This window comes from Synchiropus splendidus, chromosome 18 (assembly GCF_027744825.2).
Source record: "Synchiropus splendidus isolate RoL2022-P1 chromosome 18, RoL_Sspl_1.0, whole genome shotgun sequence".
Lineage (NCBI taxonomy): Eukaryota > Metazoa > Chordata > Actinopteri > Syngnathiformes > Callionymidae > Synchiropus > Synchiropus splendidus.
In genome coordinates, this window is record NC_071351.1 from 13,517,237 (window position 1) to 13,541,769 (window position 24,533).

Below are 24,533 nucleotides of genomic sequence, written 5' to 3' on the forward strand. Positions count from 1 at the left end.
CCGGTGGAGAGTCTTTGTACTCCCTCAACTGGCAGACTGGTGCTGATCCTATTGGCTCTGCACTGTAACTGACAGTGATCACACAGATCTATGATCCTTTAACGCCTTAAGTTGTAAATCGATGTCACAAAAATGATTACTTTTACGAAGTTTTCAAGCCCCCGATATTTTGGGAATAATTCTTCACACTAATAATCGACAAATCCATTGTGTGAGGGGGTCACGTAATCATTATGAGGGCTTTGACCCCTGATTTTATGAAAAACAAGGCACATACAGAGTGATTTGTCGTCCATTCTAAACCTTTTTAAGTCAGTCTTGAGAGACTCAGCGTTGTGTTGTTGTGGAGAGCACCATCACTGTTAGCACTTGTGCTGTGTCTTCCTTCCATATGACCCGCAGACATGTTTAAAAACCCTCACACCGGATTATCATTTGGACTGATGGAACTTAGAGAAATCTTAATAAAAATGAGGATGACTCCGACAGGTGTGCAAACATTTGATGAGAGCCGTCTATATAAGTCGATAGGCTCCTCCAGTCATTTTATTTCAGTTTCTTGCCCACTGTTTCCTCCATAAAATTCACTTTCCACTCTAATATAAAGTCATTAAAGGGCTGTTTATTGCAGGGATTCCGTTAGAAAGCAAAAATAATAGATGCCGTTTTCACGTTGCTCCAACACCTTTATTTATTTACAAGCGTTGTCCTGGAATCCCTTTCACCCAACAAAATTGCCTCATAAAGGAGCAAAGGTGGGAAAGCACAGCTCTTTTACTCAAACTGCACTGGAAATTAAGGTGACTGTGATAAGGCACATAACCTTCAGGTCCTGAATCAAACCTTCCGAGCACAACACTTGCGAGATAAGGTATCAAAGTCTTACGTGTGTGACTTTTACTTTCCTGGTTCCATTACGTATTTATCTCAGCCTTTGTCCACCTCCTTCTATTGTTCGGAGGAATGGAAATGTTGCATGCAGGTTTAATTCCTGACGTTTCTTCTGTGCTTTTCCATTGTGCAGCGACAGAGTCTTGGAGAATACAGAGCTGACCTCTTTTCCCCTCATAAAAGTGAATTTAAATGGATGGACTTGTGTTCGTCTTCTTCCTGCTGCTTCTCATCATTCACTGCAGGATGAAAACACTCTTATGGAGTAACAGAGAAATGCATATTTCATTATTAAACTATAAGATGAAATGTTTTAACTTTGTGTGTTATTTTATTTTATATTATTTTCTGTCAGCACTTTATTCCAATTTTTATTTTATATTATTTTCTGTCAGCACTTTATTCCAAAACACTTTCCTAGTTGGTGGGATCCCCACTGACCATGGCATTAAATTTGATTCTGAAGCGATTATTTTCTTTCATGCTAGTCTTTTTATTCAGCAAAGAGCAAGGCTGAAACTTTTTCTGATTTTAATTGTATTTGTTTTCAAATGTCCAGTTCAGTAAATTCCACCCAACTGTATTGGAAAGTACTTCCCGACAAAATAAATAAGAAATAAAAACAGGATCTACTCCAAGTCCAGGATGACAGGGCAACACTGACCCCTGATTTATTTATTTTATTGAACTAGTATGTAAAGCAAATTTCAATAGGAGCTTCTCAGAATAGGCTGCCTCTGTTAGTAAAAATATATAATTGTTGACTGTTAAAACCCCGCAAAGGGAATAAGAGACAGAAAGTAGGCGCATGAGTGAATATTAATATCCAGTCCTCCTGTGTAAATCCGCTGCTGATCGGCTGAACAGCCCATCTTGGCTGGGAACTGAGCGACCGGGGTGTTTTCCCAGCAGAACTCCCAGTGCAGCAGCATGTGTGCGCTGTGGCAGCGCGAGCTTTGATTGGCCCGCAGGCTGCAGCCACTTCTATGGGCGTGGAAGCCAGTGAGCTGAATGAGACACATTTCTCTGCCACACCGGTACGCGAACCAAACGAGGGACGAGGATGACAAGCGGGCCACGCCGTCTCGATTAAGAACACCGTTTGGAACGCGTCGTTTTCGTGCTCCACTGACGCGAGCACAACTCGCAGGCGCAGGGACGCTCGGCTGCAGGAGGGATGCGATGACTCTGGAGGACGCAAACGTCGTTTAATATCCTCAACTATGTGGCTTTCGCGGGCTGAATATCGATTCGTTTGAGGTCTCGGAGTGGCTCCCCTCCATGAAAATGAGGGTAGTCGGCAGATAGGGCGTGATAAAGTCCACTGGTTGTCGTGAGCAGGCGGGTTAGCGTTAGCGGGGCTCGGAACCTGCCAGTTTGGCTCGTGTGTCGTGAGACCAGGTTCCTCTTTTCCAGCCCAAAGGTAAGCGAACAACCACCGCAGTTAAACGCCACAGACATTCGTGCGTGTATTTAACAGGACCACTAAACAAATCCAGAGCAGAGTTAGCTTCGCGTGAGCTAACTAACAGTGTTTTGGCTTAATTACTTGTGTTTACATGCACCTGCTTTTGTGTAAACTCCTCCAACGCGGGCTGTTCGACTTGTAGACGAGCAGGTTTTGCCAGACCTGACATTTCTTTTGAATTATTAATTAATCTCTGTGCTTACATTTCATCTGCAGGTGTTTATTATTGGAAATCCCTCCATGAAAGAGTTGTTCGAGGCCTCTACTTTCACACTGCGTCACCTTGTGGACAAAGCAGGCATCGTTGTCAATTCTGGATGATGGACCACGTGACTTGGAAACCGTAAACTTCAACATGGAGGGTAGTGCTTACTCAGATGCTGCCCACAACCGCAAATCTCAGTGTCAACTGACTGTCAGCATGAATGAGGTTGGGGGTGAGGTCAATGCCAGCCTTCTGGACTCCGTTGTAAGAGGTGGGAGTGACCCCAGTTCCTACCCGTCCTCTTCTTACAAGGGGAATGTTCACCAGAGATTCATCCGGAGAAGCCTGTGGTTTTCAGAAAACGACGAGCAGGCCTTTGACCTGGCCGAATGTGAGGACAAGAGCAAAGTCTTCAACATAAACCTGCGGACGATTGTGGATCGAACACGGGAGACAAGTTGTGGCCTACAGCAAAGCTCCAGCACTGAAAGTCAGGGCAGGCAAAAGGATGGTGCCGTTGAAAGTGCCGGTGCAGATGAAGCCAGGGTGAAGGGTGGAGGTGCCTTAAACGCGTCGTGCAGTGATGGCGGGAAAACTGCCATCAAAGCTGTGAGCGAGGAGAATGAAGAGGAGGCCGAGATGAAGGCTGTGTCCACATCTCCAGGGGGACGCTTCCTCAAATTTGACATTGAGCTGGGGAGAGGGTCTTTTAAGACGGTCTACAAGGGCCTTGATACGGAGACCTGGGTGGAGGTGGCCTGGTGCGAGTTGCAGGTAAATATGCGACAAGTTGTAATCAAAAATTAAAATTCCGGTTTTGGCATGTATACACAAAATATAACTAGTCCTTATGGAAGTTTTTTGTGGCCCCTTTTCTATTATTTCTCCCTTCTGTTCATATGTTGTTTTTTTAAGGTTTAACTTTGACACCATGTTGCCTTCCACTTCAGTGAACCACTCATCCGAGAGAGCAGAACAAGAACGCTTTGCCTCCAAACTACTGTTATCTGTATAGTTTTGCAGCTTTACTTTTGAAAATAGACATTTCTGGAATTGAAACAGCATATCTTTTCCTTGCATGTTTTTTTGTGACATAATTATCTGACACTGCTGTTCTCTAATAGCCAGATAAACCTCCCCTCAGTAGACGTCATGTCTGAGCTAGATAAGTCATGCAAGTGCGCTTCTCTGAAACTTGTTACCCAAACATATTATCAGTGACAAAGCCAAGTAGTACTGGCAATTGAATTCTGTCCAAGAAAGGTTTTATTTATTGCTGCACTTGTCAGTGTTTGCTGAATTGATGGTGTGGTTTTCAGACTTCCTAAGTCCCTCTTGTGTAATGGTGATGTCTTCAGCAGGCTGTCCATCATTAGGACTCCCTTGAGGCAATTGTGAGTGGCGGACATTTTTATTGGCTAACATTGAACACCAGACGGTCGCGGTGTCAACAATGAAATCTAATGACCAGAAACTTCCCCGCTCTGTCCTGTAAGGCAGTGCTCATACGCACCAACATCATCAGCTTAGACGGCGCTCAGGTATTAACTAATTATTTTCGTCCATTTGAGACTACAGCGGGGATTATCTGTCTCTCTCTCTCTCCCAGGAAGCTTAAGGGGGACCACAGTAAGCATGACTGGCCCTCTTTGAAATAGAGAAAACCTGTGCTGTGATTCTTTTATGATTCAGATGAAAGTCTTTGAGCATTTTTTGTCCCTTGCTCAGCTGATACTCAAGTGATGGTGGGCAGACTTATAGGTGCAAGCAGTGCAGGAGCTTCTTGTGTGTTTCTGGAACAGGCGAGTATATTATTACCCCCCTTCCTGTGCAACAGGAGGTTGCCTGACAGGAAGCAGCTGAATTGCTCTGTCGCCTGCTGGGAGCCGTGTGGCTGTCCTCAGGATTCAACGATGCTTCATCTGGGCAACTGAACCAGTCAGCCGAGATAATTCACATACCACCCACAGCATGTTTTTCTGCTGCAACATCACATTTTTCATACCTCAAATCTCCTCACAACTTTGAATCATGGTCCCGACGCTCGCTGGATGACTTCATTGGCTTGATGATGTCATGCAGAGTGATAGTAGTGGTGAGCAATCCAGTGTCTGTCAGCATAATAACACCAGGCTCCAATTGAACTGAGAAGATGAAAGCATGTGAGGCAGGAAGCAATTTACTGTCTTTTATTCTTCCCCAGTGACCCGTAGTAAAACTCCCTCTAGTGGACTGCCAATAATGGATGTTAATCACAACTCAACCACTCCTTTTGGAGTTTTGACAAATGGTAGATATTAATGATAGTTTTGTCATTGTCAATCTGTCAAAATTTGACACTTAAATACCTCATAAAATTACATTTCGTGGGGGTGATATATAATATATTTTTATTTTTTATTCGTTTCCTAAGTTGTTCTCTCAAAAATGTTAGGACTCAAAGCGAGATAAAGAGGCTATTTTGAAGCAGCCGCCTGACCTTCTTGTTTGCAGCACTGTCAGTTTGGGTTTCCAGTTCATCCCCCTATTGAAACATTACTGATGATGTTGCAGGTTTTCACTTGTCCATAAACAACTTTGGTTCACTGCGTTACAGACTGGGAACGCTCCCGTTTTCGTCCTCTACATCTTGCATTTGGTTTTTTTTTTCCATTCAGTTAAATCAGCTTCAGCAAGTAATGTCAGTATCAGTTTTATTGCCATGGTCTATCTATCTATCTACCTATCTACCTACCTACCTACCTACCTACCTACCTACCTCAATCAATTCTACAATATACACTATTGGCCAGTACATTTTTTAAAATGCCTTCCTGTTCAGCACTTTTCCTGATACTTTTGATCACACTCAGTCACTGTTGCTATCCCCTTTTTAATCTTCCTGCTTGCAGCAGAGAGGAAGTTTTTTTTTTTTTTGCAGTGACATTTATAGCTGGTTAGCGTCACGTGTTTGTTGTTGAAAATCTTGTCTTATTTGGAGATGTACGACCAAGGGATATAGTGGTTGAAATACAGAGGTTATCGACATCAGTTGCACAATACATTTAAGATCAGAGGCTTCACCTGGATTCTAATGACATCGAGTTTAGCGAACAGTAAATGTTTTTATTTGATTCGATATGAAACCTGTTCTTCTGCTTCCTTTTTACATGCCATTGCGTGTTTATGTTGGCGCAGTGAAGTAGCCTCGATTGATCGGCCGAAAGAGGTATGCTGAAGCTTGTAAAGCTGCTCAGGGATTAATCTGCTAGCTGAATGTTGAATGTAAATGTGGTTATTCAATAAAATAGCCATGTTATATCTTGATCAATAATCTCAACCGGACCGCCTGGGTAAAGATGGTGTTCGTTCAGATGAAAGTATGCTGTGTTGTTCCTCCCTCCGCCCATCCCATCTCCAGTGTCGGACTGCAATGTTTTCATTCTTTGAGGATCATTGTGTGCTGGTTGTTGATTCTAATCTTTCAATGGAGTCCTTCTGCCGACTGTTCTCTGAAGGGCTTACTTCAGACTTCAGTTTTGTTATGATGTTCAGTGGGCAGGTTGTAGTGCGGCAGTTTAAGTTCAGGTTTCAGCTTGTGTATCCAGGAAGGGTATCACGGCAGGGATATGCATCTGTCCTCTTCATACCATTTGGTGGAGGTTTTGACTTGCTGCTGAATGTTGGATCAGATTCAATCACATTAATTTGTCTTCGTGAGCAGACTGTCGCTTGGATTTCATTGAAAAGCAATCTTGACTTGAGCTGTAGTCATGAGGATCAGACAATGCTATCAATATGTAATGTGGCCTGATGTGTCCTCGCCACTTGAAAATGAATCAATATTTGTTAACCTTTGAGGGACAGAACACTCAAAGTGGCGTAATCTCCCTTTTAAATAGAGGGCACCAATCATCTTATCTTCTCTGCTGCCGCTGTCAGTCAATAGCTGTATTTATTTCAGTCCTGGGGCCAAATGCGGCCCTTTGCTTGTACAAGTGAGATATTTTATAGTCATTTTTGTCCTTCCAAAGTACATTTAAAAATGTTCCAGATGGTTGTTTGCCAATGGATAGAGGAAGTAGCGTGTAGGAAGAGTCTGTTATTCAGTCCTTCAGGCTATTTTTGTTTGACTATACGGCACATTTCAGAGAAGTTTGCTTTCGATTAGATGCATAAGCACGCACATCTGAATCTTTCACATCATGCTTTCGCAGATCAGAATGCATTTGTTGAGACTGTGGGAAAACCTCTGTAGCAAACCTCTTTCTTAGGGCCCACATTAACCAACTGCTCATCGATGATTGAATGAACTTGAGTGTTCTTTCTGAAATGTTCCATCATTCTCTTCAGAGCTTGTTGCACTTGATTCCTTCTCTCTTGCTCTCCGTTTTCCTCGCAGTGTGCCAACTCTGAATTGTACGAGAGAGAGTATTTGACTGTTCGTAAGTGCTCTGCAACAAAACTCCTGTCCAGTGTGTCCCCGGTGTCTCGTTCTATTTAGCTGGCCAGGCTCCATGAATTATGTATTTTGAAGGGTATTGAGTTGTTCACAGTTCAAATATTGAGGTCGGTAGAACTGGAACATCACTCTAAAGCAGTTTTGGGTTTGTGCATGACTCCTGCGCTTCAGCAATCATTTTGGAAAGGTGACTCACCATGGAAAGTGGAAACACAATTTCTTATTCTGAACAAGATTTTCCATCTGTGGCCAAAGTTCTCCTTGCACACCATTGTCTTTCCTACATCTACTCCCCATTGCTCATTTAAAAACTTATATCATTGATTTCCCAAACGTGCTGGGGAGTGAAATTTTCCTAATGGCTTCTGTCTTCCCCCTGAACAATACGAGTGTCACAACATCTCATTAGCCACCGTAATCCTTCTCGGAATTCAAGAAAGTAATTTGTAAATGAACTTGCAGCACCTCGGCTTCCTGCTTAAACTTTGTGGTATGAGGTCTCCACCTCATAAACATTCTTGTTATCTTCAACACTAATCTAGTTATGCAACGGTGAGTGAAAATAAGAACATTAGTTTAGCCTAACCTGCTTTTCGTCTTGTATGGATGCTGTTGTGGCGCTGATTTGCTTTGTGCTTGTTTACGTCTGTTTAAGAGGGAGAGCGGGTGAACTGGCATCGCTGCCGCTCTCTACTCATAGACTGGGCATTTTCTGCGGAGTCACTGTTTGGTTAACTGCACCCTCACTGTGCTTATGTAACAACCCCAACCTGAACAGTGATGGGCCTGCAGTAATTCATGGATCACTGTGTTCTTCGTTTTATGATAAAGGTTTTACAATCGTGCAGTGAAAATCTGAAGTTGCCTTTGAATCCCCAGATTTTTGGAGTTAAAAAAAAAAACCCTTCTCTTGCCTGTGTGGAGTCAGAGTGTTTTGCTGAATCAAGTCTGTCCCTGGCTCGGTGCCCCCACTGCAGCAGCTGATGGAGTGCTCTCAGGAGGAATGACCAGACTGCAACATTCAGCTCGGGGCATTGGACAGTTAGGATCGTTGTGGAGATAAAGGGTTGGGAATGATAAATTATGATCATGTAAGGGTCTTGGAGTTTTAATGGGCTGTTAGTCAGGAAAAGAGAAAGTTGTGTCTCTAACCTTGTGGGGACCTCTCATTGCTGTAACGCTTTCCTCAGCCTCTCACCCTAAACCTAACCATCCAAAACGTATGGCTAACCTTAACCAGGATCCTTAGCCAAACTTAACCTAAGGACTCGTCTTTTGTTTTTTTTTTTTACTTTTTCTTTCTCAAATTGAGACTTATGTGTCTTTGCAAGGATACATCCCCACAAGGATAGCTATACGTATACACATTTCATGAACCAATTGCAAGACTGTTAATCGGATTATATAGTGTTATATATTATATTATTATATACCCGCTATTTATCTAACCATTCTCTTTGAAAATGTGGAACTTCAACAGTTGCACAGTGTCTTCATGTGTCTGTGTAATTATAATTTTCTGCTTTTGGGTTTCATCAATAAAGTAATTTGTAGCGTCATGCAGATGAAATATTCACATGAATCATGGATCCTTCTCAATAACCTTACATTCCAAGTGCTGTGCATGTTGAAACATTAATGAGGGAATCCGTTTATTCTTAACATAAATGGAGTAATTAACAAATTGCTGAATGCACTGGTATTCCTATCCTCCAGGAAAGTTGCTGGACAAACCATTAAGTCTCGTTGTGCAAACAGTAACACAGAATTTTAATCTCAGCCTGCTCCATTAGTCTGTTGTCCATTACATAATAAGCATTAGTCTGAAGCAACACGTTTTTGTTTCCCTTTATCTGTGTCACTGCAAGATTTGTTTGCTTGCATCGCAAGACTTTGAAAGAAAAGAGGTTTACAGGAGGTTTATTTGCTTTAATCCATGTTGGCTGACTTGCAGTCACAGTCAGCCAGACACATTATAGACTACAAGCACACCTTTATTCAGTGTAACTAGGCCAACTTGACATTGGACATGTCCAGTGACATCATTTAGTTTGTTTTCCCCAGCAGCTGATAGTAAAGTTAGGTCTGTCTCTCCTCTGTCTTGATTCTGAACTGATATCCATTGCACAACAAGATGTTTTAATGAATCGCGAGAAAGTATTCATTTTGCAATTTGCTTGTATGAGATTTAAGATTGACATTGTCGCAGCTTTAAAGCTTATAAATCCTGAGGTCTCTTGCTGTTTGGGTGCACACAAATATACTTGTATCACATCTGGAAAGTAGGTCAAGCTTGAGAGGGTGAGCTGTACCTGCTTCGGCTTTGACCACCAGACGAAAACCTACTACCTTCTTAAAAGGCTGTGACCCTATATTGCTGTGTTTTGGACATGAAAGGTAGTTTTCTATAGTGACTGAATAAATCCTATCATTTGATAATTGAAAGAACCTAATAATCTCAACAGAGGGACATTTGTTGAAGCCCATTCAGGCGGCAATTATTTGTGCATAAACAGTCTTAGTCAGTTGTGACACGTTTGTGTTTTTGCTTGTTGGCTTAGCTGTCGAGGGTTTTATACGCTACTCAGGCTTGTTGACATGGTGTTTGAATCCTAATCTCCTTCACGTTATTGTCGCTAATGTGCTTTTTCTTGATAAAGGATCATGGCTAATGTAGCAGCGTAGCCAGGAATGAGGAGCTCAAAGGGTAATGTCGGTGTGGAGGATTTTGGGGATGTGAAGGCCACTTAAGGGGCCGAACATATGAATCATGGCACCTGCCTTCACATCAGGCGGTGTTTCACAAAAATTGCTATTATGGTGATGACCCACTGGACCTAGAGCTGTCATTGTTGGACCTCATGTTGACCTCTTCATGATTAAAAATAAAGAATATAGGCCCTCACTTTGTCACTGGACGTTCGATGGCAGGCTGTGCATTTCAGACCTGGGCCTTCAGTGATGTCCTCCCATATCCCCACCACAAAAAATATAAAATAAAATGAAGATGTTTCAGTCAGAATGCACTATTTTCTCTAGACTGTTGGGTGCTTCAATGCAACATGGATGCATATCACCCATGCAGACTTCAACAAAGATGCGCCATTCTTTGATATTTCTGCCTCATGACAGCAGAAGAGCAATATATTTTAGTGCAATTATTGAAGTACTGAGTGTGTGTTTCGTTGCTGTCGGAGACTTCGCTAAATGGCCCTCCCATAGACAGACTCCTTCCTTGGGTGGAACACGTGTAAATCAAGCCTGAGAAACAGGCTGGTCGGTTGAACCCAATTCCTGGAAAGAGCTCCTTGGAAATATGTATTATGAGGTTCCTGATGACAGTTTTAGGTCACAGGTTAGGCACCATTGCAAGACAAGCAGCTGAACAGAAGGTGCTTCTTCTCGAACAAGGTGTCTCCTCTGCAAGTGTGAGAGCATCTTTTTTAGTGTGGTGTCATCATTTAACTAGTACCTACTTACTTTTCTTTTCTGCTTGCTTCGTTGTTTTGATATTCTTTTTACATTGTTTGCAACAAGGGAGTAGCGCTCAAATCTCGCTGTACACTGTACAAGGACAATAAATGCTATTCTATTCTAAGTAAATGCTTATAAACTAGCTTTATTTCCTGATAGGATTACATCACACTACCACTGTCATTCACATGTCTTGCCCGTAGGTGGTTTGCTGATCCTTTTTGTATACCTGTCAGGGAAGTGACTTTTCCTCTGGCATTTTTCTGTGTGTGTATCATGCCATGCTCTGTGCAACACATCGAAAACTACCAGTGACTTTGAATTATGCAGGAGCCTGGTCAAAAGAATAGGAAAGAAATGGATGTGTGTTTAGAGGGCAGAGTTTGATGGTGGTTTGGGATGAATAATCATTTAAATAGTGGATGGAGAGTCTGTGTTAGCTTCAGAATACTTAAATAAAACTCAAACCACAAAGGTTTAATCTCAGTTGTTGCTTCACACCTAAATATATCAGCCATGTGCTTCAAATGTACAGTGTTGCCTCTGTTTTGTAAAGAGAGCATTTGGGGATAACCCTGAACAACTTGGGCGGCCTCTGCCTTTCACTGCTGCGTGTCTCAGAAAAGGTTCACTGCAGAAGTGAATTATTCATGGGACTTCAGAGGAGTGCTGCGAAATTCCCCACCCCCCGCACATACTTGCACAGAAAACCTGATATGCCACAATCACATGTGCACATCATGCCGTCATTATCACAAGGTTATTACTCGCGCACAGTACAACAAACCACCTTTCAAGTGTTTTTGTTTTTGCCTGGTCCAAACCCAAATGGTTCAACAAGGTTTGAATAATCTAATTTCTGAATCTGATTAGTTTGTTTTCAACAATTCTCATATGTCCTAGACTTCCAATGAGAGTCGGTTTCCTTATCCAAGTGCTGAGATCTGGTGCAACAAGCTTCGACTTGCAAGTGGAGGATGTTTAGCTCCACATGGTGGGGAGTGAATTGTCAGCGGTGGCAGCAACAGAACTGCATCTTTGTGCAGGGGGGTGATGGAGAAGGGAGTGGTTGGTTTGAGGGGTGCAAAGAGGGAGATGGATTGCAGATGTGGGGGAGGGGGAGAGCGAAAAGGCAGGAGGATGAGAACGCAGGCGAGGAAAAGGAAGATAGATGTGTGCGATCGATGACATGTAGCATTTAGCTGCAGCGTGTAAAGGGTGTGACCATGGCAATGTCTGGGAGTGCTCTCCCTCGCTTCACTCAGATGAGATGCAGAGGTTATTGGTTATTAATTACACATGATAAATTTATTTCCTGATTTAGAAAGCTACCCATCTGGATCCCACCGCTGCTGCCGCCCCCCATCCTTCTGGCAGTTAACTAATTGTCAGGTTTTATTGGCATATGGCCTTATTAAAGTGCACAATTTACACCAAGAGTTTCGTCGTCTGTTGAATCAGTGTGTGATTTTGTGCTTCAATACTGAACGCTTCTGGCTGCAAATAGAGGTCTTGATGTTTCCCAAATATTAATACTGAAAACATAAACACATAAGCTCAAGTCATTTATTCATGAACTCGGATTTGCTAGCCCCCGACTGTGTCGCAACATATAAGGTGACCTAAAAAAACAAGAAAAAAAAAAAACAGAAGAGGCTGCACTACATGATTGTGAGGTAATCCCCCGGATTCAAGTGTCTGGATCTTCTATCTTAATTCTTTTCTGTTGAGTTGTTCAAGTGGGTGGAGAAATGGCAGGTCTCTTGATAAAGTTTGCTCTGCAATGCTGTTGCCCCTCTATTCACATCCCCTAATATGTTACATAGTTTTACCCAAGCCCATCATAGTCAGAAAGTCTCACTTGTGTGTTTATTTCTGCCTCCACCAGGATCGCAAATTGTCCAAAGTGGAACGTCAGAGATTCAAAGAGGAGGCTGAGATGTTAAAAGGTCTGCAGCATCCGAACATCGTTCGTTTCTACGACTTCTGGGAGTCGCCCCTTAAAGGCAAGAAGTGCATTGTGTTGGTTACAGAGCTCATGACATCAGGGACGCTAAAAACGTGAGTTACAATCAAGGATGTTTTTTTTATGCTATGTACACTGTCAATGTTTATCTTTCCTTCCTTCAACACAGCTATTTGAAGCGCTTCAAAGTAATGAAGCCGAAGGTACTACGAAGCTGGTGCAGGCAGATCCTAAAAGGCCTTCACTTCTTGCACACGAGGACTCCACCGATCATCCATCGTGACCTCAAATGTGATAACATCTTCATCACCGGACCAACAGGGTCTGTGAAGATTGGGGATTTAGGCCTGGCAACACTCAAGGCGGCCTCCTTTGCCAAGAGTGTCATAGGTAAGAGGATCTCCAGTATTTTTGCGTAGTTGTGTCTCAAATCGGTTTAATGGAGCGCTTATTGTTTTCAGGAACACCGGAGTTCATGGCTCCAGAGATGTATGAAGAGCACTACGACGAAGCAGTGGATGTCTATGCATTTGGCATGTGCATGCTTGAGATGGCCACATCAGAGTACCCCTATGCAGAGTGCCAAAATGCTGCTCAAATCTACCGCAAAGTCACAAGTGTGAGTAAAAACATGATGATTTTGGATCAAAATGAAGTTGCTTATTTTATTATTTCTCATTCGCTTAAACAATGAAAACCAAATTTTCATCTCACAGTGAATAAAGATCTTAGAAACCATCGTTTGTGCTATACTTTTGGGAAATAAGTGAAAGACTGGTTTGATATTTCTCTTCTAGGCCGTCATTATTAGCCTTGTGGGTTTTTTTAAGTAACAACCATTTCCGCTTCCTTGTTGCTAAAAGAAGATTGTCAACAGTGGGAAAAGATTCTAATGAGCCATATGGCAGCACTGAGGGAATCTAAATCTACATGTAAGATGGAACAAGGCCTGAAGGCTGTGTTCCATTCCACTTAAATTATCTCTTTTTTGCTCGCTAAGGTTGATAATATTTAGAAATCGTCATAAAAAAAAAATCTGATGCTCATATTACGCGGCAGCCCCCCCATGGTCTCAATACTCATTTTAATATCGTCCGCAACGGGGACCATTGGAGGATATTAATAGGGTATTGATCAAAGCCAAATACCTTTAAGTTATTCCCTGTGCTCTTACTTCCTGTAGTTGCATAGTATGACTGGAAGATGTTCATATTTTTAACTGCGTGCAGAATATCTGTGCTCACTCTCCATTATTTATATATATATATATATATATATATATATATATATATATATATATATATATATATATATATATATAGTGGGAGAATACCAAGGAGGGAAGTTTTAAGAAAAAGAAACATCCTTGGAAAATAGGTCATGTGAAATAGTGCTATTACTCATGCTGAAGAAGCTGCTGTCAACTGAACCTTTTCATAGTGTCTTTGTGTTGTTTGTATGTTGTTCTACTTGTGCTTAAAACCAGAATTAGCAAAAATCCTTTCCTCTGTTAACCTAGTAATTTTGTCATACATTTTTTGACATTTTCTTTTTTTGCAGGGAGTGAAGCCAGCCAGCTATAACAAGGTTGTGGATCCAGAAATTAAGGAAATCATTGGCGAGTGCATTTGCCAAAAGAAAGAGGAGCGGTGAGTAACTTCTTTCATGATTGCTCAGACAAGCTGTCAGTTCTTCATTAGTTTAATAGTTGATAGAAGTTGAGCTATAATAATTCCCAAACTGCCCCATGTAACGACATGGTAATAGAGAAGTGATGTTTTTTGTTTTCAGGAGGTGAATGGTACACAAGCTTTATCTTTGTCTCTAACCTCTTTTTCATTTAATATCTCAAGCTATGAACAAGGAGACTATTTTATTTCTCCCCTTGTTAAATCATTCATATTACCTCTCTTCTCAACTCTACCTCATTCTGCTCCCTTTCTGTCCTAAATAAAACACAGACTGGTTCTTCTCTTTTTTAAGTCTGTCCTAAGTCTTAAGACTACATTTGTTGTCTGGTGATTGCACCCATTGTAGTTTATTTTAGACACCAAATTAACTTTAAATTGGATAAAGCAGTCATTTCATTTTCTTGGCAAACATTCAACAAAACCATTTTTAAGCCATTAACTGTGACGTCCATGTGTCGTCGCTTAAATGAGTCAGAAGCTTTTGGGTGGCAGGAGAAACTAAATCCATCACTATCAAGCAGTCAAACGTCAGCGCTGATGTCCCCTTGATATCATGATGCTGGAAATCAGCCAGTATCTAAATCAGAATTGATTTTAACTTGGCCAATGCCTTCACCAGGTACACCATCAAGGACCTTCTCAATCATGCCTTCTTTGCGGAGGACACAGGTGTGCGTGTGGAGCTTGCAGAAGAGGACGACGGCAAGAAGTCATCCATCGCTCTCAAACTGTGGGTGGAGGACCACAAGAAACTTAAGGGGAAGTATAAGGAGACAGGAGCCATTGAGTTCATGTTCGACCTGGAAAAGGACGTTCCAGAGGTTGTGGCCCAGGAGATGGTGAGTGTAAATGGATTTCAGACGTTTGATGCTTTTCGTTTTGTGTCGTTGCTGACCTTTGTGCCATAACTCTGTGTCCATAAGAGTGATGTAATGGCTATAGTGACCTTTATAAAGTTGGTGGCTGTCATTTGTTCTGGGATAAATTGCCTTGCACTGTATTGCCAAATGTATTTGCTCACCTGCCATGACTCACATAAGTGCCATCCCATTCCTAACCCATAGGGTTCAACATGATGTCAGTCCAAGTTTTACAGCTATTGTAGCTACAACTCTTCTGGAAAGGTTGGAAACCTGAAAGAGGAAGGTGCCTGCTCCAAACTATTCCCATGAGGTTGGGAACATGGAGTTGTCCAAAATGTTTTGGTATCCTGAAGCATTCAAAGTTCCTTTCACTGGAACTAAGGGGCCAAGCCCAACTCCTGGAAAACAAAACCACACCATGATTCCTCCTCCACCAAATTTCACACTTGGCACAATGCCGTCGGAAATGTACGGCTCTTCTGGCAACATCCAAAGCCAGACTCATCCATCAGATTGCCAGATGGAAAAGTGTGATTCATCACTCCAGAGAAGGCATCTCCAATGCTCTATAGTCCAATGGTGCCGTGCTTTACACTGCTGCATCCGGCTCTTTGCATTGCACTTGGTGATGTATGGCTTGGATGCAGCTGCTCGACCATGGAAAACCCATTCCATGAACTTCTGCGGACTGTACTTGGGCTAATCTGATGGCCACATTAAGTTTGGAGTTGGGCTGCAAAGTCGACAACTAGGGAGCTACACTAAAAATAAGACTTTTTGATGTGGGTGTTGATCAACTATTTTATATGGGATACATATGTGTATTGTGATGATTTTAAATTCTTCTCAAGGACCGATAAAGACCTCAGTTTTAAAGGACTGGAGCTCTCTGTCAACTGTTTCAGGGTTAATACATGTTCCTGGATTATGTGTCATGATTTCAATATACTTGGTTAATAATCTATGGTGTATGATGAGTATCACAGTGCGATGATTTAAGCAACATTAAGTCAAACCAAAATTCAAAATAGGTCCAAACAAAGAAGTAGACTAGTCGAAAATCCTCTTAGTCAAGCTCTCTTTTTATTTCTTCAGGTGGAGTCTGGCTTCTTCCATGAAAGTGACACCAAAACTGTTGGGAAGTCAATCAAAGACCGCGTGGCACTAATCAAATGGAGGCGAGAGAGAACCGTGTCGGCTACAATTCCAGCGGATCAGGGGGAAATGGAGCATGGGGTCCAGATGGCAGGCTCTCAGGTCATCGCTGCTGGGGGCACACAAATGGGACAACCTCTCTTGCTCGAACCAGATGAGCTGGAGTCTGACCAGAACAATCGCCTACACAACCTCCCCACCAGCACCACGTCGGTGACATGTAAGGGATTCTCCACTCTTTCGTTTGAAGCCTCTCAGTTTCAGTCTTTGTTCAAGTGTATGGTTTGTGTGTCTCTGCAGCAGACTGCACTGTTGACAGTGGTGTGGGCTCCACAGTATACTCGGACTCCCACAGCAGTCAGCATAGTGTCCTCTACCAGTCCCTCTTGGAGCCTATTACCATGGCAACGCAGCAGGTCTGTATTCAGGCGTTGACCGTGCAAATTCACTATCAATTAAATAACGACCTTGAGGCTGAACTTTGGCTTCTTTGAGTAGAAAACATGTAAATGCAATCTCACCCCAGCACATACCATTTCCTTTTTTATGTTTTGTCCAATCTAAATAACTGCTTTTTGTTTGCTCCTTGATTAGTCATTCGATCAGGGAAGTAGCCATTCTCAAACCGATCGGCCTCACTCCTGTGAAAAAGGTGAAGTTTGGGGGGCGGTGCTGAGCCAAGAGCTCAGATCTGGTGTGGGACCTGCGACTCGGAGAGGAAGTGCTCCTGTTATTGACACTCATAGGGCAAAGCACATTGCACAACTCCATGCTCTCATTCAGTCACGGCGGTCCATCACTCCTACCCCTGTAATACAGGAGAACCAGATGGAGCTCAGTCCTTCAGAAGATGATTCAGAGACTATGGATGACTTTCTCTCTCAAAGCCCTTTGCCTTTTTTGCAAGAATCCCCTTCGTACCCGCCCTCTGAGTCCGACCACTGCGGTCAAACCAGCGTCAAATCTTCATTAGGGGCCACTAATTTCTTGCCTCTCCCTTCACAAAGTGGACGCCGACACTCTGACCTTTACGGTCTTCCAAGTCTTACCAGTCACCACAACCACCATGTGTCTATGCACAGAGGCCAGCTGTGCCAGGCGTGCCTCTCCGTGGTTCTTCTTAAGTCACTAGAAGGAAGCCACCGCAATCCTTCTCTCACGCCCCACTGTCCCTGCCACTCTAGGTACCACCGGGCCTCAGGGGGAACATTGACTCCTCCTGGTTATGGGCGACACAAAGGTTCAAGTGATTGTTCAGATTTCTCAGTGCTACAAAAGTCTCTGCTGGATATAATCAGCGGTAAAGCGGCACCATATCACAGCACCTCCACGCCCTTGCTCTACTCCTCAGCTGAACAGAGGCAGGCATCCAGCGCTGGAGATGGTAATATGAAGAGCCACTGCCAGAGTGGCAGCTTGACAAAAATCCTCCAAGATCAAGAAGATTGCCTAAATATGAGAGGGCAGCAAGTAACCAGTGCTGTTCGAGTGGTAGGTGACATCAGTTAACAAGTAATCTTCGCCAATCCTGCTTCACTTAAAACACCAAGCCTGTAGAAATGTTAAAGTCTGCATGGAGGCAATCGTAACATCTCTGGCTTAGGCTCCCAAATATAACCACCTTACTTCTAAATCCTGCGCTTGCTTCTCCTGGAGGATAGTGGGTCACTCTGCAACTGATCACGTTTCCCTGCTGATGATCCAGGTTTCAAGCATCTTCCTTTCTGCTCCTGTGGTCCACTTTTCCAGTTGCTTGACAAAGTAGACAGATATAGTTCCTTCTGGTCGAGGGATAATGTGTAATTCCTCTCTGCTTTTTATCTTTTCATTTTCTCATAACAATCCAAATAATCATGGCTTCAGCTTACTGTTCTCCTGCATGTTCATTGAACTATAATCTTCATGTTACCGTCCTTCAGCTGAACTCATTCAAAGCTTTGTTTGTTCCCCCAGGCCAGTTCTTCAGGTCAGTCGTCCAGTGCACCGGTCCACGTGCCTCTCCAGTATCTGCCCCCTGGGCAGAGCCATCATGCTGTGCAGTACGTCTCCCACCCCAACCCTGCAGCACCCCCCCTCATGTCCAACATCGCTGAGGCCAGCATGGAGAAATCCTCTCACCTGCAGAGCTACCAACCTCTGAGTGAACAACAGCAGTTAGGAAGTTCAGCGTTTCCCCTGCAGGTTCTGCAGACCCATCAGAACCACGTGCCCCTCAATCAACACACCCCTAATTACCCTCTGACTTCCTTGGCCCCGACTGCAACCCAATGTTACCCAGACCAAACGGCTCAGGGGCAGGCTGCAACTGAACTGTTGAGTCAGCAGACTGGTCTGAGCTTGTCCTCGTCATCTGCACTTTACAGCCAACAGAATACATTTCAAGAACCTCTGGTACAATCCCGCATACCAAATTCTGCTTTGGTTCCCCCTCAACTCCAGCAAAGCCAAGATCCAGTGCTCGCCAGTCACCAACAACATTCCTCCTACCAGGCGCAAACTCCTGCTCTGCAACTGCACAATCAGACCGACGCTTACTCAGCAGTTCTCCAACAAAGCCATGAAGCATGTCTCCCTAAAGGACTGCAGATTGACACTCAAGTCACCCAGGTTCATCACTCCTTGACCCCCAAAGAACAAGTTACAACTCATTCGACCACGAATATCCTGCAGGGTCTTCCTCCTCAGTCAGTGAACCCGCTGACCTACACTAACCAAGGGGCGGCTCCTCAGAGCTTCCCTGCATCGCCACACCACAGCCAGGCTGCTCATGCTTTCCAACAGGTAAGCTTCGGACTCCTCATTGTCATTCATGCATAGACAACATTTTCAGTATACACTATATTACCAAAAGTATTTGCTCAGCCATCCAAATGATCAGAGTCACTTATCACTTGTCCTGAGCACGGGTGCATAAAATCAAGCACCTAGACATGCAGGCCGTTTTGACAAACGTTTGTGAAAGAATGGGCCGCTCTCGGGACCTCGGTGAATTCCTGCGTGGAACTGTCATAGGATGCCACCTGTGCAACAAATCCAGTCGTGAAATTTCCTCACTCCTAAACATTCCACAGTCAAGTATCAGCCTTATTATAAGAACATGGAAGAGTTTGGGAACAATAGCAACTCAGCCATGAAGTGGTAGGCCATGTAAACTGGTGGAGAGGGGTCATCCAAGCCATACATGACCAAGTACAATGCAAAGCGCCAGATGCAGCAGCGTAAAGCACGGCTTGACTGTAGAGCGACTGAGAGTCAGTGTGTGACCTCACCAATGCACTTTTGGAAGTATGGTCAGAAATTCCTATAAACACACTCCATAACCTTGTAGACAGCCTTCCCTGAAGAATTGAAGCTATAATAGCTGCAAAAGGTGGACAGACATCATATTGGCATCCCTATGGGTTAGGAATGGGATGGCACTTAAGTTCATATGCGAGTCAAGGCAGGTGAGCAAATACTTTTGGTAATATAGTGTATTTAATATAGGTATTGTGTTGCTGCAGAATTTTGTACAGCTGTTTGTTGATGTCAAGTAAACAGTATGATAAACAAGACAACGAAAACTAATAAAAACAATAACAGTGGTTTTAGCTGCTGCTTCCGCTGCTCCTCCCCATGCTCACTCTCACTCCTCCATAATGCAGCAGAGTTACTCCAGATCTTCAGCCAGTAAATGTGAACTGAATCAATGACAAGGAACATCTTATCTTGCTTTTCTGTAGGACACTCACAGCATGTCGCAGCTGTGCAGAGAGGGGAACAATCATGGCCAGCATCTTGGTCAGTCACTGTCCAGTTTCCCGTCACAGACTTCTCAGAAGGCAATGACCCAAGCAGCTGTTCACCCGCAGCTGCAGACCTTGCCACCATCCCAGGTATTGTTTGACTGTTGTGATGATCAAAATTCTCTCACCAGCTTGCCTCAGCTTTCTGATGTCAACCGGACTACGTTAATATTCCTGTTGAAACATTGCTCTAGATTGTTTGATTTTTCTCCTTCCTTTTTCCCTTTCCTCTCAGTTTCCCTCACAGTATCCCACAGTCCAGGTGTTGGCAGCTGTGACAGACTGTGAATCATCTCACTCTCAGTCCTGCACTGCCCCTCACCCAGCCTCCTCTTCTCTTAACTCCATTTTCCTTTCTCCTGGACCGGCATCCTCTGCACCTCTCTCTGTCTCCCCACTCTCCCCGATCCACATTGAAAATCTGTTGGTTTCCCCAAACGCTTGCACTGCGACTGGTAAAATGGGAGCCACGTCGCCACTTAACCAGCCCTGTGCACCTTTGCAAATCAGAACCGAGACTGCTCTATCTCAAACTCCAGCCACACACCCTTCACATACACACACGCATGCATCCACAAATGGCAACCTGCAGCCCCAGACACAGGTAACTTGAGGATGTGGGCATCGATAAATGAATGTGACTTAACTTTATGAAGTCAGTCAAAGCAAAAATATTGATGATGAAATTGTGATTCTTCTATTGCAGGACACATTTACTCACGCAGAGCTTCCACAGCCCTCTCAGTCCTCCCAGTCTGCAGGTTTCCCCTCGTCTCTTCACAGCGCATCCTATCATCACGAGCTGACAAAAAATCAGGATCAGGTCCACGTGGCTATTCCTCCACCCTCTGAGTCGCAAAAAGCATCATCAGCGTCTGCTAATTCTGGTTTGACACAGCAGAAACCACTCGCAGGAGCCACAGGTCCACATGATGCGATTATTGAGGTACCCGTTGTGTTTTAATATTTTAAATCGGTGGAGCTTTTCATATGGACTTGGATACTGAAGGCAGTAACAATAGTACACAGTGAATCGATGATGCTTTTTAGTCTCCATTTGATCCATTAGAGTTAGGGCTGGCAGCTGCAGAGAAGCCAGTGTGGGACAGAAAGCCTGTTTGAGATGTGACTTTTCTAGTTTCTTTATTGTGCTCTGTGTGCAGGACCATGCTGCAGAGAAACACATAAGTGGACAAAGCTATGACAGGTACCTCGCATTGTATTGTTTTAAACTAGGAGGAAATTAAATCGCTAAACGGGGTGTTTTTTAAATTGTTGACAAGTGTGTTTTACCGTCATCGCAAAGCAATTTTGGGGTCATTTACAACTTCAGAAATCTCTTGTTTCTTGATAAGATTTCTAATCCTCTGCTTATTTATATCCTTATTAAGATCATAATGAGTTTAGTGTGGCTGCAGCATGCAAATCAGGCTTTTAATACGCATTCCAGAACACAGATAAACTTCAAATCCTTTCACTCACCTCAGAGGCTTAAAACTATAAGCCTTTTCAAAGTTTGGACTCAGTCAATCATTTATTTGACACGGAGGCGATGCTCTTGTGACCCGTTTCTCCTCTGTGGAGGATTAACTTGCAAAGTCTTTATTTCCTCCTTCGAACTAGTGTCAACTCTGATGCTACATCGGGGAAAGAAATGAGTGACGGCTACGAAGGGACCCATGGAGCCAAAGGTGAAACAAAGATTCGCAAACACCACCGCAGGTCAACGCGTACCCGCTCTCGGCAGGAGAAGATTAGCAGACCCAAGCTGAGCATGCTCAATGTGGGTACTCGTTGGTTTTCCTCCCACTGTTGTTGTCCAACACTGTGAATTACAATTGTTGGTTGACAGGTTTGCAACACTGGGGACAAGATGGTGGAATGCCAGCTGGAAACTCACAATCACAAAACTGTCACTTTCAAGTTTGATCTGGACGGCGATGCTCCTGAGGAGATTGCAACCTACATGGTATTGATACACATTGTATACATACGAGTCATTTTTATTCTTTCATATATCATCAGCCCAAACGTCATTTCTTTGTTGTAATGCAATTCACAACTCAATCAGGGCATCTTTGTGGGAGGTTTTTTTGAATGCAGCATTAAAACAGAATAGCAAGGCTGTGAGGTGTTGTGTCTATCTTTACTCTCTCAGGTGGAAAATGACTTCATCCTGACATTAGAGAAAGAGCTGTTTATCGAGCAGCTCAAGGACATCGTGGACAAAGCTGAAGACATGTTGAGTGAAGACACAGAGGGTGAGAGAGACTCTGCTCAGGGCTCCAGTCCCAAAAGGAGTGATGGAGCAAGCACCCCAGGAGTGGAGGTGAGATAACAGCTGGTGACAGCGTCGATGGAGCAAATTGTCTTTGAGTGCTTTGTCATCCTGGCACTGCTTTTAGATGACCCTGCATTCGGTGTTGCCAAGTAAACCGCTATTGCTGAGGGGGTGTTTTTCACGGCATTATTTTCAAGGATCTGCTATAAGAGCCTCTAATTCAAACACTTGTGATCGATCCTTTATCTGTCAACCTGTTGTGTTCCAGGGAGAGAAGAGCTCGGCTCCAAGCACCCCACAGCTTGTCTATCAGCAAAACGGTATGGAGCTTCATTATTGTTACCTAACTGAAGTTGATGCACAAATATCATGTGTAATGATGTGATCCATACACACTGGATGATGGTGTGTGCAGGGTGGGGTCTGTCCTCTCAGGTGCTTCATCCTTTCACCAACTGGTGAACTGACAATGGCCTGTTGCCTGTAATTCCCTATCTATACTCTGCTAACCTTACTGAATAGTGAAACACACAGTGAAGATACTAGAATTTTCAGAAGGTTCCCCCGAAAACAAGCATAGATGACCGAAGAAAAACTGAAGTGTGGGATGAGACTGATGTTGAAATACAGACATTTCTAACTTAATTAAAATGTTGTCGCTGGCGTCTCTCCCCTCTGCAGTTCTCCACACTGGCAAGCGCTGGTTCATCATCTGCCCTGTGGCTGAGACGCCCATGCAAGATAAGGAGAAGACTGGACCTGACGCCTCCACATCACTGGGTACGTTTGTGGACTCCTCTACCCAGATGCATGGCTAATTACTCCCTGTATTTTACCCACGTGATTCTCACTAGTTTGTGCTCACAGTTGTGTGCCTGTGGGTCACACGACAGCAGCTGCCTCAAATGCAATAAGAATATGTCTGTGTGGTCGATCTGTTGGGGTCAGTTATATAATGGCGCCTCTGCAGTGGTTCCAGGCACAAACAAGGGGCCGGATTTATATGTTGGCTGACACTGGCTGACAGACTGATGAGAAAGGACGGCAAATGATGCAGCATTAAGATCCCAACGTTTCTCTATGTTGCTTTTTTCAGCCTTGAAATGTTTCTCACAGTCGTGTCTTATTCACGCAGACTCTTCTTCAGCACATTCAATCAGGACTGACAGCGCAGCTGCGCAGTCCAAGCTGGATACGTGTGTCGCCTCACCCACCCCTTCAAAGCTGCCTGTAGCTCAGACCGCTGCCCAACCTCAAGAGCCGACAGTAGGCAAAGCCAAACTGCAGCAGCCTGAGCTGTGTGTTTCTAAGAAGGCTCCTGCCAGCGTTCCCAACTCCCTCCTTGTGGAGGAGCCCTGCATCCCAGCTGTCTCTATGGTGACAGACATGCCTTGCTGTGCGCTTGTGCCACCTGCTGCCCTGGATGTGAATCTCATCGATAAGCGGAAGGCCAGTGATTTGGGTTCACTTCAGGTGACTCAAATGGCCAGTCCCACAGGAGAGTTGCCTCCTCAGCCGGGCTCCCATCAGCCCGTGGTTCTCCAACAACCCTATTCCATGTCCATGCAGCACGGCGCTGTCTCCTCCCAACCACAGAGCCCAGCACATCACTCATCTCAGAGCTCTCAGACATCCAGCCATCCTCAGCCAGCAAGTGTCCCAGGCGAGTCAGACAGTGAGGGCCCGCGAAGAGTGGAGTTTGTTGACCGGACCATCAAGACTCTGGATGAGAAGCTGAGAAACCTTTTGTATCAGGAGCACGCTCCATCCCAGCCCTCAAGCGTAGGAGTGGACCCTCATGGCTCGAGCACAGAGGGAGTTGGATCTCCACAAGTTTCGGATAGTCAGAGCAGTGAAGGACCGGTTACCAAGAAGAAGGGAGAGACACTGGTAATACAATCTCCTCCTTCATTATTTGAGTTTGCTGACATGACTACTTCTAATCTTTTCCCCTTTCTAGCCTCAAATTCCCGAAGGCTCTGACTGTTCAAGTGGTCAGAGAGACTCTGCTGTGGCTGGTGAGCTTCCATATATGCAGTGTTTTCTTGAATATCTCTCACAGATTAACTTATGTGTATATGTATTTTTTTACAGCCAAGAGAGGGGAGTTGTCTGCCACCGCGACATCAGCTGGCTCTAAAAGCCGTTTTCAGGTAAAACAAAAACAGCAGTTTGCTTAGTCTGAGAAACACTTTCTGTCTTAATTTTTGCAAGAGAACATGCACAAACAGCAAAGCAAATTACTCATTTAAATTCTGGACCCAAACATGGAAATTCCACTGAGCTCACCCAGCATTGGTTTTACATGCTGTT

General features: G+C 44.0%; 1 protein-coding gene across 8 annotated transcripts in view; it reads left to right on the forward strand.

The window, feature by feature from the left end:
* The first annotated feature begins 1,854 nt into the window (after positions 1–1,854).
* Positions 1,855–24,533, forward strand: part of LOC128749327 (serine/threonine-protein kinase WNK2) — a 28,460-nt gene continuing 5,781 nt past the window's right edge. For 2 of the 8 annotated variants that reach the window (XM_053848813.1, XM_053848815.1), the window contains exons 1-23: positions 1,855–2,314; positions 2,576–3,338; positions 12,368–12,540; positions 12,615–12,835; positions 12,907–13,064; positions 14,006–14,094; positions 14,756–14,975; positions 16,095–16,374; positions 16,455–16,570; positions 16,749–17,645; positions 18,108–18,935; positions 19,877–20,029; positions 20,175–20,543; positions 20,646–20,885; positions 21,103–21,146; positions 21,563–21,722; positions 21,792–21,908; positions 22,098–22,268; positions 22,489–22,540; positions 22,902–23,000; positions 23,356–24,110; positions 24,181–24,238; positions 24,315–24,373. In XM_053848813.1, the coding sequence (XP_053704788.1) occupies positions 2,715–3,338; positions 12,368–12,540; positions 12,615–12,835; positions 12,907–13,064; positions 14,006–14,094; positions 14,756–14,975; positions 16,095–16,374; positions 16,455–16,570; positions 16,749–17,645; positions 18,108–18,935; positions 19,877–20,029; positions 20,175–20,543; positions 20,646–20,885; positions 21,103–21,146; positions 21,563–21,722; positions 21,792–21,908; positions 22,098–22,268; positions 22,489–22,540; positions 22,902–23,000; positions 23,356–24,110; positions 24,181–24,238; positions 24,315–24,373 (5,883 nt within the window). In that variant the 5' untranslated portion in view covers positions 1,855–2,314; positions 2,576–2,714. The remainder of the gene's footprint in view (positions 2,315–2,575; positions 3,339–12,367; positions 12,541–12,614; positions 12,836–12,906; positions 13,065–14,005; positions 14,095–14,755; positions 14,976–16,094; positions 16,375–16,454; positions 16,571–16,748; positions 17,646–18,107; positions 18,936–19,876; positions 20,030–20,174; positions 20,544–20,645; positions 20,886–21,102; positions 21,147–21,562; positions 21,723–21,791; positions 21,909–22,097; positions 22,269–22,488; positions 22,541–22,901; positions 23,001–23,355; positions 24,111–24,180; positions 24,239–24,314; positions 24,374–24,533) is intronic. The other 6 variants (XM_053848816.1, XM_053848817.1, XM_053848814.1 and 3 more) reach the window with 5 other exon arrangements.